Source organism: Neofelis nebulosa, chromosome 7 (genome assembly GCF_028018385.1).
Source record: "Neofelis nebulosa isolate mNeoNeb1 chromosome 7, mNeoNeb1.pri, whole genome shotgun sequence".
NCBI lineage: Eukaryota > Metazoa > Chordata > Mammalia > Carnivora > Felidae > Neofelis > Neofelis nebulosa.
The window spans coordinates 146,102,572-146,121,000 of NC_080788.1; the positions used below are offsets into that span (position 1 = coordinate 146,102,572).

Sequence of the window (18,429 nt, forward strand, 5' to 3'; positions counted from 1 at the left end):
AATATATATAAAAATACTACCTATCTGAGCCCAGGGGATCCGCTAAACACGGTGTTTAAATTCCTATGCAAGGTCGAGGTCACAGACCACAAACACAGATGTACAGGGGCTACTCTTTAATTTTCCAGAAAGGAGAATGAGGACAAGGAGGACAAAAAAAAAGGAAAAAGAGAAATGACGGCTTCCAACTCTAGAGTTAACCAGAGGCCTGTCGGCTGCGATTTATTCACGTAGCCTGGAGGCAGCGGTACCTGAACATCCACCCAAGACATTTCCTGCGACTGCTCTTCTGACACCAGGTGTGGGGGTCTCCACACCAGGCAAGTGTCCAGGTGTGCAGACACAAGTTAATTCTGATAATACATCAGACGGCAGCTGGGGCTGCAGGAATCTTGAAGCTCTCCTCACCCAAACATCTGGGGTTCAAGTCCATAGCCCTGGCTGGGTCCTCAGTAGAGTCGCTGGCTGGGACACCTGCACGTGGCCTCCCACAAGGCCTGGCCTGCCTTCTAGCTTGGTGGCTGGGTTCCAGGGTAAATGCCCCAGGCATTCCTTCTGATAGAAGAGTCCAGACTTTGGAAGGATTGGCTTCCTCCTGAATATCAGGCTGTCATTTATGAAGTGGCCACTGGGTGGGCACTGGGATCAGGGGCACTCAGATCCTTTGCCTTAGGTAGCTGCTGGAGTCACACAACTTCCACAGCCCGAGGTTCCCTGAAGCTACTGCTCACCTCCACCTCTGTTCAGGGCAGTCAGGGTTCTGCCAGACCCTGGGGGGACAAAGACAAATGTGGTTGGTCCTCTGCCATCAAGCCACTTGCCAATGAACAGACAAGACAGCTCTTGGCCAGAGGAAGACTGTGATGTGCATCTTGGGAAAGAAAATGAGCAACAGACTTGGCGGCCTGAAAGGAGAAGAATTTCGACAGATGGGAAGGACACTCCAGGTAGGTGGAACAGAACATACAAAGATGTAGAGACAATCTGACCAAATATCAACAATTTCATGTGAGTCAACCAACAGCAGGCACATGGGCAGGAGAAGAGCCCAGTGCAGCTAGATCAGTGGTTCTCAAAATATATTCAGTGGAATCCCAGGGACCTGAGATCCTGCAGGTGACCTGTGAGGTCAAAACTTTTCATATGCCCCTTTCGCTGAGTGGACATTTACACCAATGGCCCAAAAGCCATGGTGGATAAAGTTGCTAGAACCTTGGCCCACACCAAAGCAGTGGCACCAACTTCTACTAGTGTCCTTCACCACCATGTACCCACAGGAAAAAAAAAATCCAGTTTCACTTTAAAAAGTGCTGATAAAAGAGTAAAAATACTTACTCTTGTTAAATCTCAATTTGTGATTTACACAAAATTTGTGATGCATAAATTTTTAAGATCCCACATGAAGAAATACACAGTTCATACCTGACCCTTGTATTGCACAGTGAAAGACAATGGCCGCCCTGAGGAAAAGCACTTGTGCAATTGACATTTGAGTTACAAGCTGAACTAGCCACTTGTTTCATGGAACACCACTTTTACTTGAAAGAATGACCCATGGACAGACTGTTCAGTTGTTGATGGCATGTTCTTGGAAATGAATGATGTGAGCTGGCCACTTCAAGGTAAACAACTGATGGTGTTTGTTGCCAATGATAAAATTTTGAGCTCTCGAGCAAAAATTGGGATTTTGGAAAACTTGTGTCTTCCACTGTGAGCCTGGGATTCCCAACAGCTATAGACTTTCCTGATGAAACTGATAGCTATGTTAACAAAGGTGCTTTATGGACAAGGTCTGATAAAACATGCTGACATCTAGATCCACATCACTGTGTGAACCTGTGTTTGCCAGGTGACAAACACTCTATGCTACAAAATCACATATGGGTAGAAGAGCCATTTCAAAGTGCAAAGTAGACCGAGGGGTTTTACTACAACAGAGCATGCAAATTTCATAAAATTCATCAAGCTGGTTTCAGAATCTACGTCCTAATCTTTAATAAACTACCACCTGTCCAGGAAAGGTGTGATATCAAAGCAGACTGGCCATAATTTCCTAAAAGAGGCATTAAAATACCCTCTCTTTCCCCAATAGTAACTGGTCTATGAGAGGCTGGACCTTCCTTATATACTCCAGCCAAAACATGTCACAACACATTGAACACAGCAGCCAGTAAATGAGGATCTACCTGTCTCCTAGTAAGCCAGACAAAGATTTTGCAAAAATATAAAACAATGACACCCATATTGTTAAGTTTGTTGTTATTATTGCAGAAAATACTTAATTTCTCCATTTAAAAATCATTATTTGCCGTAATGTTAACATGTTATGGGTTTATTTTTTTAAATAAATTCATATACCTAAATTAGTGTTATTCTATATAAATGTTAATTTTTTTTCAAATCTATATATTCACATATAAATAATATATTGTCATTTACTTTGTTTCTAGTGATTTAATAAATACTAATTTTCCATTTTGGTGAATTACTATTTTAACCAATATTGTAGATGAATTACTAAATATTTATTGGCTTTAATTTCTAATATGGTAACTCTTAGATTTAACCACGTAAGCTACAGCACTTAAGTTCAGTGACTGTTCAGAGTAAAGGGGTCCTGAGATCAAGACGTTTGAGAACTGTGCTCGAGAGCACAAGGTGCGGGACCCAGGCTGGCCATGCCACGTCTGCTACGGCAACTGGGCCTTGATCCGGCTGTGCCCTTTGACCTGGTTCCCTCCACATCTCCAGAGCCACGGCCCTGGCCACCCTGCCCAGGGCTGGACCCTGCCCTATCGCCTCCCCTGGAGGGATGCTCTGGAGACTTGCACCCTCGGTCACCTGGTGCAGAGCTGGGGGATCAGCAGCAGCAGCAGGATCTTCCCTTGACCTCAACCTCCGAGTCCACAGAGCTGCATGGCTGGTCCTGCATGCTAGGGAGTGAGGAGAGAGCTTCTGTGCACCTGTGAGCCTCTGGGTCTGTGTACCTGTGACCACAGGGTCCGCGTACCCAGGAGTGCCCACCAATGAAGTCTAGAGCAGTATCTTCCAGGGCGGCTGGGACACTAGCACATTCCCCAAGTCTCCACCCGCCCTTCCCTCCGGGGACCCCTAGGTGACCTACCAGGGAGCCCTGGGAACTCTAGGAACGGGTCAGGATGGGAGCACTCTGAGGGTGGCAGGGAGACCAGCCTCCCTTAAGACCCCAGGTGAGTGATGGTCCTGCACTGCCTGCCATGTTTTGCTGGGGACTCTGGGCAAGTCCTTGCCCAGACCCTTGCTCTCAGGCCTCAGTTTCCCTATCTGGGAATAGGGGTCAATGAGCTGTGAGACTCCAGCTTAGGGTTCTCAGTCTCTGGCAGCTACTGACCCTCCATACCCAGGGGCCCATGCTTTGGTGTGGCCTTGCCCCCACTGGGGCCCCTGGCAGCACCCCACCTCCGCAGGCTCACCCGTCCCCCTCTCTACCAACCCCCTCCCCAGCCCCTTATTCTCCTTCGTACCTCAGATAACCTGGGAATCTGTCCCTGAAGGAGGCCAGCCAATCATCCACAGTCTCCCTGCCCTTGTTCTCGCTGAGCTGGAAGATCCCCAGGATGGGTTCCTCTGGGATGGCCAAGCTGGGACCCTGCCGGGAGCAGCTGGTACGTGAGCATGGGCCCTGTGTTCCCGGCTTCCTGTCTCTCTGGAGGACCCATTCCCCTTACCCACCTGCAGGCCCAGAACCCAGGTCTACCCCTCAGGCCCCAGGGTGGGCGCTGCTGGTCAGAGCTGCCTGGTCCCGCCAAAGTTACCTCCTTGAGCTCCCCACACCTGTCCTGGGAGGGCTTGCCTCCCCCCAGCTTGAGACATCCCAACCCTATCTCACAGTGTCGCCGTGGAAGCAGGTGGCCCCAGCCTTGTGTGTGGGATTCGAGGCCCAGTGCCGGCAGGTCTGAGTGTGGTTTGGGCGAGGACAGCACACCCGGCCCAGGCAGGGGGCCGGGAGAGACGAGAACCGGAAAGGGAGGACAAAGCGACCCCCTCCCAGCACCCGGCCTACCCGAGGGGTCCACGGCTCACCCCGTGCTTCCTGAAGATGTTGTCCAACTTCCAGATGTCCATCTCCACCTGAGTCCTCAGGCTCCCCCACTTCCTGGGCGCCAGCATCCTGAGGTGGGTGGCCAGGGCCTGGACGTACTCCCCAAAGACCACCATGTGCAAACTTTGCATGATGCTCTGCTCTCCACAAGACAAGATGGAGAGGCCCGAGTGAAAGCTGTCCCAGGACACGGTCTGGCTGGCCTTAGCGGTGCACCCTCGGGGATGGGGGCGGGGGGAGGCAGATGCTACTCAAACTCCTCCAGCGCGGGTCTGTGGAGGGCCTGTCCCCACCACCAGCCACATCGAACCCCTAACCGCCAGGTTCCAGGGGTGCCTGCTTCAGCTCCTCAGGGTGACCGCCAGCAAGTCAGTCCCCCCGAATCGGCCTCCTACCTCATACACGGGAGTGGAGTGCAGGCTGGGACAGCCCTCCAGGCTCTGCCACAGGGACTGCAGAGCATTGACCAGATCGCTCTCCTTCCTCCCGAAGTGGCCCCTCAGCAGATTCTGAGAACAGGAGGGTCGGATGTCACGGGGGCCCGTGGTGCCCAGGCCGGCCGTGCTCCCTCCCACACTTGCCGGTCTCCTCCAGCCTCTGGGCCCCCGCCTCGCCTCACTGAGGGCACAGTCCTGGGCCAGAAGCTCACCCACTGTCTGTCCCAAAGCTCTGTCTACCCTCCTCCTGCCGATCTCTGAGAGCACCCCAGATTCAGACTGCAGCCCCTGACCCGAGCTCTTCCCTGGAGCCCTCCTGAGTCCCCCCAGGTCTCTCCCCTTTGTCCCCACAGGACTGGCCTGGCACCAGACCTCGATGATGCTTTCCCTCCAGATCAGACTCCCAAGACACGGGACTGGGGCCTGCTCAGTTCTCAGTGGACACCACAGAGGATGGGCAGAGGGGCAAAGCCAGCCTCCTCGGTGTTACCAGGGTACCTGAGCAAGTCCCGTCCCCGCTACACCCCAGCCCTCCGGCGCCCCGTCTGCATGACGCAGCCTCATCGGCACCATCTGTAAAAGACGGTGCCAACGTCCAATCCATGAGGTCTGCCTGCCTGGAGCTCTGTGTGGAGAAAGACCCTGGGGCTCCAATCGGGCCAGAGCAGAACGGAATGCTGGGATTGAAGCCATGTCTGCCACAGCCCAGGGAGAGGCAAGGACAGGCTGCTGGTCACCCTGGGAGGACCAGACCTCCCCAGGGCTTGCCACGTGCTCAACTCTGCAGAAAATCCAATGGCAGTTGTCTCAGGAGCCGGTCCCCAGGGGGGAAAATGAACCACTGGCTAGAACTGCAGGAGTGGAGACCGACCACCAGTACCTCCCATCTTCCACCCAGGAGGCCCCCATGAGGACAGGGCCCTGAACCCCTAATCTGAATGGAAAATTCCCTCCTGTGGTTTCCACATCCTAGGAGGCCACCTCGCCCTCTCAGGGCTTCGGCTCCAGGGTCAGCCTCTGGGCATCCTCAGGGACCTCATCCTCTGGTGTGGCAGCCACAGCTCAGGGGGAGACAAAGCCGGGCAGGCACAGAGGCTCTGGGACACAGTGAAGGGACTTCACCTGCCTGGGAATGCAGCCCGGTCAGAGCCAGGGTGGGGAGAGGGGAGCCAATGTCAGGCCTCAACTGGCCTGGCAGGAGAGCAATCACACAGGTGGGAGAAAAGAAGAGGCAGGTCTGGCCAGAGGGGACAGAGGGAGGTACCCTCCATGAGGAGGGGGCCAGGCCTCATAAAGTGGCAGGGAGGCGAAGCTAAGCCCACTCATCGGACAGGACCCCTACCTCAGGTCAGACAGGAAGCTGGCCCTGCCCCTCTGCTGCAGACAGAGAAGGCAAGCTGGGGCAGGCGGTGGGGGGGGAGGGGGCCTGACCAGGAACATCTCTAGCCCATTCTGTCATTGCTGCCATGTCCCTCCCCAGCAAAGGCTCTGCTGGGCTGGGCAGAAGTCCAGGGAGACACGGTCAGGCGCCTTCTGCCTAGGTTTTCTAGGAGAAGAGACCCCCACGCCAGGGCTGGGGCGGGGATGGCATCACCTGGCACAGGGCTCTGACTCTAAGCAGGAGGTGGTCCCGGCTGTGGCCCTCAATGGCGTGGATGGCACCCTGTACTGCGGTCACCAGGTCTGCAGGTGGAAAGCATGCCTGACTCAGCTCCTGCCACGTTTTCCTGTTGGAGTAACCAAAGGGGGTCCGTGGGGCCTGGCCCAGAGCCCTGCCACAGCCCCAAAGCTGCAGCACACCGGCCACACCCCTGCGCCTCTGTGCACCCTGGGACAGATGGGAGGCCGACGCTCCCTCATTTCTGCTGCCGTTGCTGTCCGTCCCATCCCACTGGTTTTTTTTCTCTGTACTTACGGACTGTTGTATCCACGTGCCTTAAAATGCAAAAGGTACAGTGGAAAACTCCTCTCCCCACTTTTTTCACAAAGGACAGCCATTGCCTGTCCGGATCGTCCATTGCCTAGCCTGCCGGGGCCCACCGGCCCCTCCCACACCCGGGTCACGCCCCCACGCACCTGAGGATGCAGCAGTTTCCCAGCAGGTGCACCTCGGGGAAGGCCCCCGCGGTGGCGTTCTGCTGCAGGAAGTGGACAGCCTCGTCCTGGTACCTGCGGTGAGAAGCGGGAGATGCAGCCCCGCCCACCAGCCGCAGGGCCCTCCCACAAGCCGCAGGCCCCGCCCACCAGCCCCAGCCCCACAGGCCGGGTCCCTTCTCTGCTTTAACGGCCGCCCCGTTCGCAGAACCACAAACGTGCGTTGCGGGGACCGAGATGTTGACAAGGCAGCCGGGGTTTACTTGGGCTGGCTCCGTGCCAGACCCGGCAGCCGGATGCTTCCTAAAGACATTTTCACCGAATGCCCTGGAGGACCGCTGGTGGCAGATGCTTGAGAACAGGATGGGGGTGGCTTTTCCCGCGGACTTGGAGCTGCGTCAGCGCTGTATCTGAGAAGCCCTCCCTCCCCGGCGGGTGAAGGGGAAGGCAGGCAGACGAGGCCCTGCCCTCCAAGCCCTGGGGGCGTCGGCTGAGGCCTGGGGGTGCTCTCAAGAAGGGGAGGCCGGCACCCCACGCCCGGGCTGGGCCACTGAAGCTGCTCCAAAGCAGAGTAGGGGGAGGCTCCGGGACAGCACACACCCCTGCTCCCCAACAGCAGGACAGAAGGGGCGCCCTCACGAGTCTGAGTCCCTAGAACACAGATCAAACTGGCGGCCCAGCAACATTTTCTTAAACATTTAAAACCTGGCTGATTTCACCTAACAATCCATATCCCTGGCCTCTCTTAAGTAACCTGCCTCACAGCCGCCCTTTATGGAGCCTGGCCCAGGTGAACACAGCCACTTCTGAAGTCTCCGGAGAAAGGGGCCTCGTGATGTGGTCTACACTGCGCTGTGCCCAAGGCATGCTTCTTAATCACAGGGGCCCAAGGACCCTGCAACACTGAGCCCAGCCCCAGCCCGTCGGGAAAGAGGCAGAGTCCCCACCCAAATCCTTAGCCCGGGACAGAGCTGGGTGTGTGGCTCAGGACTCTGACAGTGAAACGCAGAGGAAATGAGGACACAGGCAGTCTTCCAGGTCCCTGGCCAAGGTGTAACCAAGATCATTTTTTATTAGTTATTTATTGGGGGGGGGGGGAGGGGCAGAGAGAGAGAGAGGGAAGGAGAGAGAGAATCCCAAGCAGGCTCCAGGCTCAGTGCGGAGCCCAACATGGGGCTCGATCCCACGAAATATGAGATCATGACCTGAGCCAAGATCAAGAGTGAGACACTCAACCGACTGAGCCACCCAGGTGCCCCAAGATAATATTTTGATGAAACATTTTAAAAAATCAAAACCAATCCAAAACATCCAGAATGAGCAAAACATGAAGTTGTAGATAAAGACAGAATTCGACTTTGCATGCTCATGACTGCCCTGCTGGGCTCCCCCTTCCTCCCAGTCCTGCTGTCCAGTACGGGAGCCCCAGCCCCAGGTGGTGTTTAAAGGTCAATTAACTAAAATTAAGTAAAAGTTAACTGTAGTCCCTCCATGGAACTAGCTTGACAGCCACGGGAGGCTGGAGACGCCATGTCAGAAGGTGCCACCATGGGACGTCTCCACAGTCACACAGGGGCTGCCTCCAGAGCCAGGCGGGAGGTGGAGCAGGCCAGACTGGAGACACCCAAAGCCAATGCCCACCCCTTTCCCTGCTTCGGGAACCGGCCAAGCACCCGGTGGCCCGCGGGTATCAGGCTCGGCTAGCACTCTAACTAGGCTTATGTGGACCCAGACACCCGTACCTCCTTCTCTAGGCAACGACCACCTTTTCACTTACCTGTTCAGAAACTTTGAAAATATTTCCAGAACCATGGCTTGAACTTGGCTAGTGACCGATGGTCCAATGGGTCTTGCTGCAATTATGGCTTCTTCCAGCAGCTGCCAGTCAAAGCAAGTGGCCTCTCAGGGGGGAACCCAGGGACCAATGACACAGCCGGCGGACCCTGGGAGACCGTGTCCCCCCCAACTCTGTTATAGGAAGGGCTGACGCGCGGGAGCTGCACCCACACCCCTCCGCCACTCTGCCCGCTGCCGGTGGCACAGAGCAGACGCCTCCCGCCAGGCCCTCACTACCCCTCCCAGCCCCACCTGTGTTGCAGGCCTCTCTCCCTCGAACCCTCCAATCAGCCTGCAAACAGCCAGCCTGAACGACCTCCTCATCCCCACGCATGGCTAGGCTTCTCCTGTCTGGCCCAGAGGCTGCCGCCACCCCCACCCCCCCCCCCCAACGAAGCTGCCAGCTCCCCACCTGACACTCTGAACAGGGCTTCTTGGCATAAAGGCCTTGAGGATGCATAACATGTTTTCTCCCTCCAACTCTGAGCAGTCAAGAGAAGCAACAGAAACTCCCAGCACAGATCTTCTTTAAAAAACAAACAAAAAAAAAAACCTCCCCCTCCCCACACACGGGGTGGCCTTTCCTCCGAGGCCAAACATCCCACACCCTCATGACTGCTTGACCCTCTCATCGAGGCATCCCCAGACACTGGTCTCTCTGCAGATCCTACCTGAGGCCCCGGGCAGTCTCGTGAGCTGAGACATTCCAGGAGGAGGCCTGTCTCCTGAAGATGCGCCCTGCAGCCCAGCACTGGGACCCCATCTGTCGTGCCTGCCGCCCTCAGTCACTGACACCGTCCTTGCTGCACATGCGCCCGGCCACCCGTCAGTCATCGCCCCCCAGCACCCCATCCTTCCAGGCACCCCCCCCCCCACACCAGGCGGGGCGCTCAGGAAGGGGCCAGGGACCCACGTGGCGGGCTGGAAAGACTCTGACTGGCGAATACCTGGAAGATTTCAAGGAACGTTGGGTGGGAGAACGGGGCCCACTTTTTCTGATCGCAGATCAGGACATTTTCTAGAGTCTCCTCCAGCCTTTCCTGCCCAGAAAACAGTAAAAGCAACTTTGATCCCCAGGCTTCTCTCCAGGGCTCCGCCCCAACTGAGGACAGGAGAGCAAGTAAGAACCAGAGCCCGCCCAGGAACCCCCCCTTGACCAGCAGCCTGAAATCCGCCCACCGCCGAGGGACCCAGTTCTGAGTAAACCCTCTCCTTCACAGCCTCCGGCCCTCTGTGGATCAGCGTCTAGATACACCCTCCTCCTCGTTCCTGGCCAGGCCATCGCTCCCATCCCCGTCCACTCATCTGCCTGGGGGTGATGGGCAGCTCCCACTCGCGGACAGCAGAGCCCATCAGTGGGCGTGAGCTGAGAGCTGAGAGGGCCGCCAGGGTCCAGAGACACACAGTCTGGGGACACAGGGACCACGGACCACTGGGGACCAGGTTGCACCAGGGAGACCCAGGGCCCTGGAGACCAGCTCCCGGCCGGAAGAAACCTGAGTGTGACCTCTCAGGCCCGACCCCAGGCAGTGACAGAGGCTGTCCCTAGCAGGTCCCCCCAGGGGAAGCTGTCCTCCTCACCCGGCTGGCCACACGGCCAACACAGTGCGGTCGGGGGAGGGGGGGCGTCCTCGGGTTGGCTGCCCAGACTCCCACTTGGGTCTCCTTCCTAGCCCAGGTACCTCCATCTGGAGGCCAGCTTGCTGGGGGGCCCCTGGCGGGCCGTGGCCTTCCTATCTGCAGAAAGGGGCAGGCTGGAAGCTGATTGTCTCCACCAACTCAGCACTCGGTACTTTTTCCCTCCTAACCCTGCCAGAAGCTCATGTCTGGCTGCCTGCCCGACGCCACTGACGGCGGGTGCTAGCCCTCACCCGACACGGGTGCCCGGCATAGCCCCTCCCGCGGACATCGCCGCGCCACGACCCGGAAGGCGGCACCGTTGCTTGCGCTCTGGCTGCCTGTCTGAATTGCCCACCGGACACTGCAGCGCAGCCCTTGGCGGCTGGAGCGTGGAACAGCGAGGAGTGAGAAGCTCCGTCTTCCCTAATCCGGCCCAAACTGCAACGCCACAGTTTTGGGGAGAGCCGTGAAGGACAAGGGGCCTCAAAACTCAGAGCCCTGAGTTTGCCGGCGATGAAAAGGCTGGGCACTTACACACCAGCTACTGGAAAATTCCCGTTAAGCCGATACCGATTCTCTACCTCACGGTCGTAAAGCTTAGTTTCTCGGTCTGTTAGCTGAGATAGGCAGAAAGCTTCCCTGCATCCCAAAACATCTCTTCCACCGGTTCCCGTGACACCAGACGTGTCTGTGCCACGGCCACGGATGCCGTTATGGGAGGTCACGTCTGTTAAAAGCGATCATAGGGGCGCCTGGGCGGCTCAGTTGGTTGCACGTCTGATTCAGCTCAGGTCATGATCTCAAGGTTTGTGAGTTCGAGCCCCGCATCAGGCTCTCTGCTGTTAGCACAGAGCCCTCTTAGATCCTCTGTCTCCTTCTTTCTCTGCACCTCCCCCACCTACACTCTCTCTCACAAATGAATAAACATCAAAACAAAAAAAAGGACCAGAGTAGGAAATTGCGATGTCCCCTTAAGTCCTCTCCGTCTGCCAAGGATTAACCGTATGCACCCACCTTGGGGCAGCTGGCTTTCCACCCGAGGCTCGCCGGCCCTGCTCTGTAGCCACCAGTGTGGAAGTGGCCAGACTGCACTCACTGGTCAGGACAGTGACCTCTGGTCTGGCGCTCTCTCTCTGGGCCCGCGAGACACCTCACACCTCAGACCCATGGCACGTGGTTACTTCCCACGTGACAGTGCTCAAGGGCCAGAATGGGCACGGCATCACCCCTGCAGCCCTAGGAGTGGACTGGGGCTCTGGCTCCAGCCCACCATCCGGGGCCCGCCCTGGCCCATCCCCTTTCCTGTTGTCCCCCAGCCAGGTGTGGGACAAGGAGACCTCTGGGTGGTGGAGACTCCTGGATCCATTTACCTGGATCAGCCCCACCAGCTTCTTCTGCATTTGGGACATCCAGGTCACAAACATCATGGAGTCCAAGAGGTACCCGGCCGTGGGCTTCTGGGAGGTGGAAGGTGCATTCGGAAGTGTGTCCCTGCTGGGTTGGAAGGAACCACGAGGGGCACAGAGCTGAGCTGGGGTTGGGGGAGGCACTGGGCTGTGGAGGACAGCTCAGCGCTAAGGGCAGTGGACTCCAGGCCGGGCCTCGCCCCCTCCCCAGCCTGTGCTGCCCGCCCCTCGCCCCTGCACAAGGCCCAGTGACTAGAGAGGGCAGCTGGGGTTGAGGAACCAGAGCACACACAAGTGTGGACCGTGAGCACCCCCCCACACACACACACACACAAAACCACACCCTAACATACTAACGCACCAACACATATACACAACAAGCACACTGACACACATGTGTCCCCAAGGCTGGGGCTGCATCTGCCTGCTCCGGCCACCGGCCCCACCCAGGTGGCCCCTCGAAAGGCTCTGTGTCGACCGCAGCCCTGGCCTGGGGGCCCTCACCCAGGACCCCAAGCTCCTCCAGGAGGACTCACCCCAGCTGCCCAAACAAGGTCGTCCTGCCCCAGGCATACAGCACGCAGCAGCTGTTCCAGCTGGCACCGCAGGAGTGCTTGAGCTCCAAGAGGCGGCTGAGGAGGACCTCCTGGAAGCAGGTGCTGTAGATCGTCCAGAAGCGGGCCCCCAGCTGGCTTGCCCTCAGCGACCCCAGGCCCTGTCTCACAGCCTCCTCTAGCTTCTCCAGGAAAGGGCCCAGCTTGTCCCTGCGGTCCCAGGTGGGCACTCGGGCCTCAGCGTCATTCCTCAGCAGCCTCTCCAGCTGACTGCCCCAGGTGGCAACCCTGCCATCCTCGAGGGTACCGGCCTCCGGGCTCGGGGGCTTGTCCTGTGTGTACTCCACAGTGTCCAGCACTGCCTGGAGCTTCAGCTCCAGCTCCTGGCCGTGCCTGACGCCCTCCAGAGCCTGCTGGACCACCTGCCACATGCTCTGGGCCAGGGCCTGGTACTGGGGGCCGCAGTCCTGCCCTTCCCATGCTGACGTGGAGACGCTCAGGTAGGCTTCCAGAAACTTCCCCTCCTGCACCAACTGTTGGAAGCCTGGAAGAAAAGAACCCAAAAGGATGGCTCAGCAGAGGGACTCGGAAGAATGGGGGAAACCGGGGAGGGGGAGGGGCGCCTGCCCAGGCTTCTTCCCCAGAGTAGGGTGGGTGTGGGCTGAGCTGGTGTCAGGGGAACCACGCACGAAGATGAGGCAGTGGCTTGAAGAGCCTTTGGGGACGGGGCTCCTTGCGGCCAGTCAGGATCAGCAGGGCACGAGTTTGTACAAGGGTCACAGAAGACTGGTAGGCTTTCCACCGTGTCCCCCTTGCAGCAGGAAAGCTTAACACGAGCAGTTCCTTCCCATGAGCCTCTAAGCTCCCAGGGTGACGCACGGTCTGCGCTTTCATCAGCGGTGCATTGTTAACCCGACATTGAGGCAGCAAAGGCGCTTCCCCGACCAGAGGCACGGACAGGGGGGTCCAACAGAGGTAGTAGGAAATAGTGTCAAAGGAATGCCCGTCAGGACCACGTGGAGGGCTCACTGAAGCCCAGGTTGGAATGTGCATTTGGGACGGGTTCCCAGGGGGTGCCAACAGTGCTGGTCCTCTGCCAGGAGGGAGGGATGCGAAGGGAAGAATTCCGCCTTGGGTCCCAGAGGAGCCTCAGCAAGACACTGCAGCCTGTAGCTGCAGGAGGCAGGCTCAGATGAGACTCAGATGGGAGAGAGGAATTGGGAGACAGGGCTGTCCAAAGCACTTGAACACTTGGACACTGATTCTTATGGACTTCAACTTGGAGTGGCAGTTTTGAACTTTAAATTCTCCCTGGAAACTTCAGAACGAGAAGGCAGGTATATTTCAAGTTGGGGCGCAGAATGCCTTCCTGTCGTCAAGGGCGAACGCATGCCCCTCCCCCCATTTCCTATTCTTCCTTTCTCGTAGCAAGAATGAAGGTGTGATGCCAGGAGCTGGGCAGCCGTCTTGGGCCACGAGACAGGAACCCCATGTGGAGGATGGTGGAGGGGTCCAATGGAGGGGTCTGGGTCCCTGATCACGGAGGAGCCCTGGACCACCTACCCAAATCTTCCATGAGAGAAGCACGTTTTATCTGGCTTTATCTTTTTTTTTTTTTAATTTTTTTTTCAACGTTTTTTATTTATTTTTGGGACAGAGAGAGACAGAGCATGAACGGGGGAGGGGCAGAGAGAGAGGGAGACACAGAATCGGAAACAGGCTCCAGGCTCCGAGCCATCGGCCCAGAGCCCGACGCGGGGCTCGAACTCACGGACCGCGAGATCGTGACCTGGCTGAAGTCGGACGCTTGACCGACTGCGCCACCCCCAGGCGCCCCATATCTTGCTTTATCTTAAGCCACTGTTTGTTGGGCGTCTCAGTGAAAGCAGCTGAACTTAAAACAATACGAAGAGTTGAGGAGGAGTGGAATGTGGGATGGAAATTATTTTGCCCCAAGCAGGACAGCCTTTGACAGCCTTGAACTATTCTGAAGGTGGAGATTCCCTGTCTACTTCTCATAGATGGCTCCCTGTGGACAGTAATTAATTAGGTTAGATGTGGAAATAATTGTGGATAATAGATGTGGAAAAAATTCCGTGACCCCTGGAATCTCTGTGCTGTCACCAGGTGCAGGGGCTACCTGGACATCATTCCCCTTCCTTCCAGAGCTGTGCCGTCCAGCACGGCAGCCCCGAGCCACCCGTGGTTACTGAGCACTGAAAACGTCAAACCTGAGCTGTGCTGTCAGCGTAAAACACACAGCAGATTTCCAAGACTTAGCAGGGGGGAAGAAAAAGAATGTAGCATACCTTAAATTTAATACCGATTGAACGTTGAAACATGTTGAAATACTACCTCAGCTCTATTGGGCTGAAGAAAAGATATTACTAAAGTTAATTTCACCCGTTTCTTTTTCAATGCTTCCTGTGACTCCTGAAACTTGAAATCACCGCCCGGCTCACACTCGATCTCCTCAGACAGCACTAGCCTAGAATATACTTGCCCCTCTCCCTCCAACATGGGATTCCGATTTATCCCACACCAACCTGGCTCTTTTCTGGGCAGGGGGCCACGATCCGCCCCCCCCACCCCCCCAAAAACAGAAGACCTGCCCTTACAACGTCCTGAGGTCTCGACTGCGTTGCTATTTCTTAGCAAGAATATTGGTGGGGTCGGGCCGGGCCGGTTCGCTCTGTTCTGGGGCTTTTCTCACTCCCCAGCACGTGTCAAAGCCCCCGTGCGCTTAGCAGCCCGGCCCCGTGACGGCTGTCGTGTGGCGGGGGGTGATGGTGAGCAAGCCGGCCCCCCTCCCCACGTGGGGCCCTCCAGGCCCTCCGAGTGACACCCAGGAGGGTGGCACGCCGTACATATTGAAAGAAAGGCCGAGTGAGCAAGCAAAAGATGGGGAAACAGTACAAAGATGAGAAGACGGCACCCATACCTTGGGAGGTTTCGTCCAGAGGAATGACACTCTGGGGCCCTTCGTTTGTGTGCAATCCTTTCAGAAACCCGGTAATCCTCCTTAGGTTCAAAGGATGGCCTCTGGGCTGTCGTCTCGGGTGCCCCTGAGGCTCAGCGAGCAGGATTTGTCCACACTCGCTCCCAGCTTCTTCCCCTCCGAGCCTGGATTTCCTCCTGCCCCAGAAGACCTTCCTGTGGACTAGATCCATCCCACTGCTCTTGTGCCTGGCAGCGGCTTGGCCCCACCGACACCTGCCACAGCCTCTGAGTCACGGGGCGTGTTACTCTCTCTCTGCCAAACAAAAGAAATAGGAGGAAGTGGGTGACTGCCAGAGAAATTTCCTCCTGTGTTTAAAAACATGGCTGTTAATGCTTTTGAGAAGTCCCCAGATCTCACTGCCCAGGGCAAAGATAGAGGTGGTAGTCTCACTGTTTAGTCCAGGAATGTTTCCCTGACATCTTGAGCCAACCCCACCCAGGTCGGAGCAAAGGCCGGGAAGTTAGGCAGAGCACGTGAAGCCTGTGGTCACAGTGGACCCCCATCACCACCACCACCACACTCCCACCCCACCGTTGCTGTCGAAAAGTGAGAATAAACTCTTGTTTGGATTTTTGAATGTTTATTTATTTATTTTGAGAGAGAGCGCGCGAGCAAGTGGGGGAGAGGCAGAGAGAGAGGGAGACAGAGAATCCCCAGCAAGCTCCATGCTGTCGGCACAGAGCCCGACGTGGGGCTCGAACCCACAAACTGTGAGACTGTGACCTGAGCCCTACCTGGATGCTTAACCGACTGAGCCGCCCAGGCACCCACTTGTTCAGATTTTTTAAAAGTCTGTCATTTGGGGCGCCTGGGCGGCTCAGTCGGTTGAACATCGGACTCTTAGTTTCGGCTCAGGTCACGATTTCACTGTGAGTTCAAGCCCCGCTTCAGGGTCTGTGCTGACAGTGTGAGCCTGCTTGGGATTCTCTCTCTCCCTCTCTCTCTCTCTCTGCCCCTCCCCCACTTGTGTTCTCTCTCTCTCTCTCTCTCTCTCTCTCAAAATAAATAAACTTGAAAAAAAAGTCTGTCATTAACAAATAAATTACTCATAGCTATTTTTTTTTAAAACAGGCTTTAAAAATACAGAACACTTCCCAAATTTGTGTCATCCCTGCACAGGGGCCCTGCTCATCTTCTCAGTGTCATTCCAATTTTAATGCATGTGCAGCTGAAGTGAGATTATTATTACAGCAAAGCACAGACAACATAAACTTTACCATTCGAACCATCTGTAAGTGTACAAGTCAGGGGTATTGAGCAACACCCTTCCAGTAAGGTCTGCAAACATCACCACCATCCATCCCCAGGACTTTTTTTGTCATTCCAAATGAAAACTGCCCCCGTTAAATGTGAACTTCTGTTCCCCCTGCCCCGGCTCCCGGCGACCACCCTACCTGCTGTGTCTGTGATTCTGACCCCTCTAGGGACCTCACATAGGTGGAACCATGCAGTGTTTATCCCTCTGTGACTAGCCTAATGTCCTCAAGTTTCATCCTTGACGTAGCAAGTGTCAGAATAATGCTCCATCGTATGGATAGACCCGCTTTGTTTGTCCACGTATCTGTCCGTGGACCCTTGGGTGGCTTTTGGCTACTGTGAATGATGGTGTTCTGGACACATGTGTGCACATGTCTGTTCAAGTCCCTGCTCTCAGTTTGTAGCTCTGGTTTCTTTTTCACCGACAGAGGAAGTATCACCGCTGTGGTTCCGAAAGCCTCACGTACCTTGGACGTGCTCACTGCCCGAGTAGGTGGGTGGCATCCTCGAGAAGCCACCGCTCGCCTCCCAGGAGGCTTCACGGGGACACTGCCGCCAGCAGCATCGCCCAAACCCTGGAGCGGCTTCTGTCCAGTGTGGTGTGAGGTAGGGATCCAGTGCTGTCTTTCTCCGTGGGAGAGAACCTGCTTTCCAGTGGTGGTTACCAAACAGTGTCCCCTCCCCTGTGCCCTGATTTGACAGGCCAGCTCTGTCTCCTGCATCCAACATGGAAACTTGGATCTGCAGCAACCCAGATGGCAGCTTTAACCACTAGCCAGAGAGCTCCAAGGATACATTCAGAGTCCCCTACCTGGACCCCACGTATCCCATGGGAGTTTCCTGTTGCTACTGTAACAAATTACCACCAGCTTAGCGACCTAAACAATGCAAGTTGCAAGTTTTCTTTGCCGCTGTTCCAGAGGTCAGAGATCTGGCTGGGCGTCTCTAGGGTGTGTTCCTTCCTCCCGCAGCCCTGGGAGGGAACCTATTTCCTGCTTTACCACCGTCCTGATGCTGCCCGAGCTCTTAGGCTCACAGGCCTTTCTTCCAGTCTGCAGATCCAGCAGTGGCTGGCTCGCATCTGGTCTCAGCTCTGCCTCACTCTCCCCCTGGTAGGGACCCTGGGGTGGCATCAGGCCACTAGACAGGCCAGGGTGGGCTCCTCTGTGAGGTCAGCTCATCAGCAACCTTATTTCTGTCGCATCCTTAGCTCCCCCTTTGCGGTGGAAGGGGGAGCCATCAGGCGGGCATCGCTGGGGGGCGCTATTCTGCCTACAGCACACCCCCTTGGGAACAGCCTCCCCTCTCTCAGCTTCACGGGGTGACTTCTCAAAGCACTCAGCATCTCCACGCTCTAGTGGCCAAGGGCAGGCCGCCAAAATGGCGTGTTGATTATTTTACATTGAAGCTGCTTAGGAAGCTTCCGGTATAAGGTCACTGAGACCCTCCCCTGTCCCCAGAAAGCAGGATGTAAACCTCCCACATGAAACGTGTCCCGTCGGTACTGAGAAGCAAAACAACACCCTTATCACCAGAGACAGAAAATCTAGAGCCAAGAAGGCCGTATCGACAACCATGTTATGTTCTATTAATCTCGTACCTCGGTCCAAATTCCACTTAGAATTCTTTACTAGTCAAAGCTCCCAGACACTGAAAGAGGGACCCTTTCACACCACTGGTGAGAATGCAAACTGGGGCAGCCACACTGGAAAACAGAGCAGAAGTTCCTCAAAAAAATTACAAATAGATCTACCCTACGACCCAGCAATTGCACTACTAGGCATTTATCCACGAGATGCAGGTGTGCTGTTTCGAAGGGACACGTGCACCCCCATGTCTATAGCAGCCCTATCGACAATAGCCAAAGTCTGGAAAGAGCCCAAATGTCCATCAATAGATGGATAAAGAAGATATGGTATATATACACAATGGAGTATTATTCGGCAATCAAAAAGAATGAAATCTGGCCATTTGCAACTACGTGGATGGAACTGGAAGGTATTAAGCTAAGTGAAATTAGTCAGAGAAAGACACATATCATATGAGTTCACTCATATGAGGACTTTAAGACACAGAACAGATGAACATAAGGGAAGGGAAGCAAAAATAATATAAAAACAGGGAGGGGGACAAAACAGAAGAG

At 55.8% G+C, this 18,429-nt stretch overlaps 1 protein-coding gene and 1 non-coding gene across 6 annotated transcripts; both read right to left on the reverse strand.

Annotated features, from left to right (window-relative positions):
- Positions 1–101: 101 nt before the first annotated feature.
- Positions 102–17,202, reverse strand: LOC131517786 (exocyst complex component 3-like). Of its 5 annotated transcripts, none has more exons than XM_058740365.1 (13): positions 16,754–17,196; positions 14,970–15,279; positions 12,011–12,572; positions 11,439–11,562; positions 9,396–9,488; positions 8,390–8,490; positions 6,595–6,687; positions 6,113–6,245; positions 4,477–4,590; positions 4,063–4,218; positions 3,504–3,628; positions 2,842–2,933; positions 102–770 (listed from the first exon to the last, which is right to left on the reverse strand). In XM_058740365.1, the coding sequence occupies exons 2-12, from the start codon at positions 15,196–15,198 to the stop codon at positions 2,861–2,863; spliced, it is 1,803 nt and encodes a 600-aa protein (XP_058596348.1). In that variant the 5' UTR covers positions 15,199–15,279; positions 16,754–17,196; the 3' UTR covers positions 102–770; positions 2,842–2,860. The 5 variants fall into 5 exon arrangements, 4 of the variants coding, with proteins under 4 accessions (XP_058596348.1, XP_058596349.1, XP_058596350.1 ...); XM_058740366.1 differs by having other exon boundaries at positions 11,439–11,559; positions 14,970–15,281; XR_009264838.1 differs by lacking the exon at positions 3,504–3,628 and having other exon boundaries at positions 14,970–15,281; positions 16,754–17,202.
- Positions 16,106–16,208, reverse strand: LOC131518362 (U6 spliceosomal RNA). The gene has a single exon (XR_009265050.1). It is a non-coding gene; the product is annotated as a U6 spliceosomal RNA (small nuclear RNA).
- Positions 17,203–18,429: the final 1,227 nt, after the last annotated feature.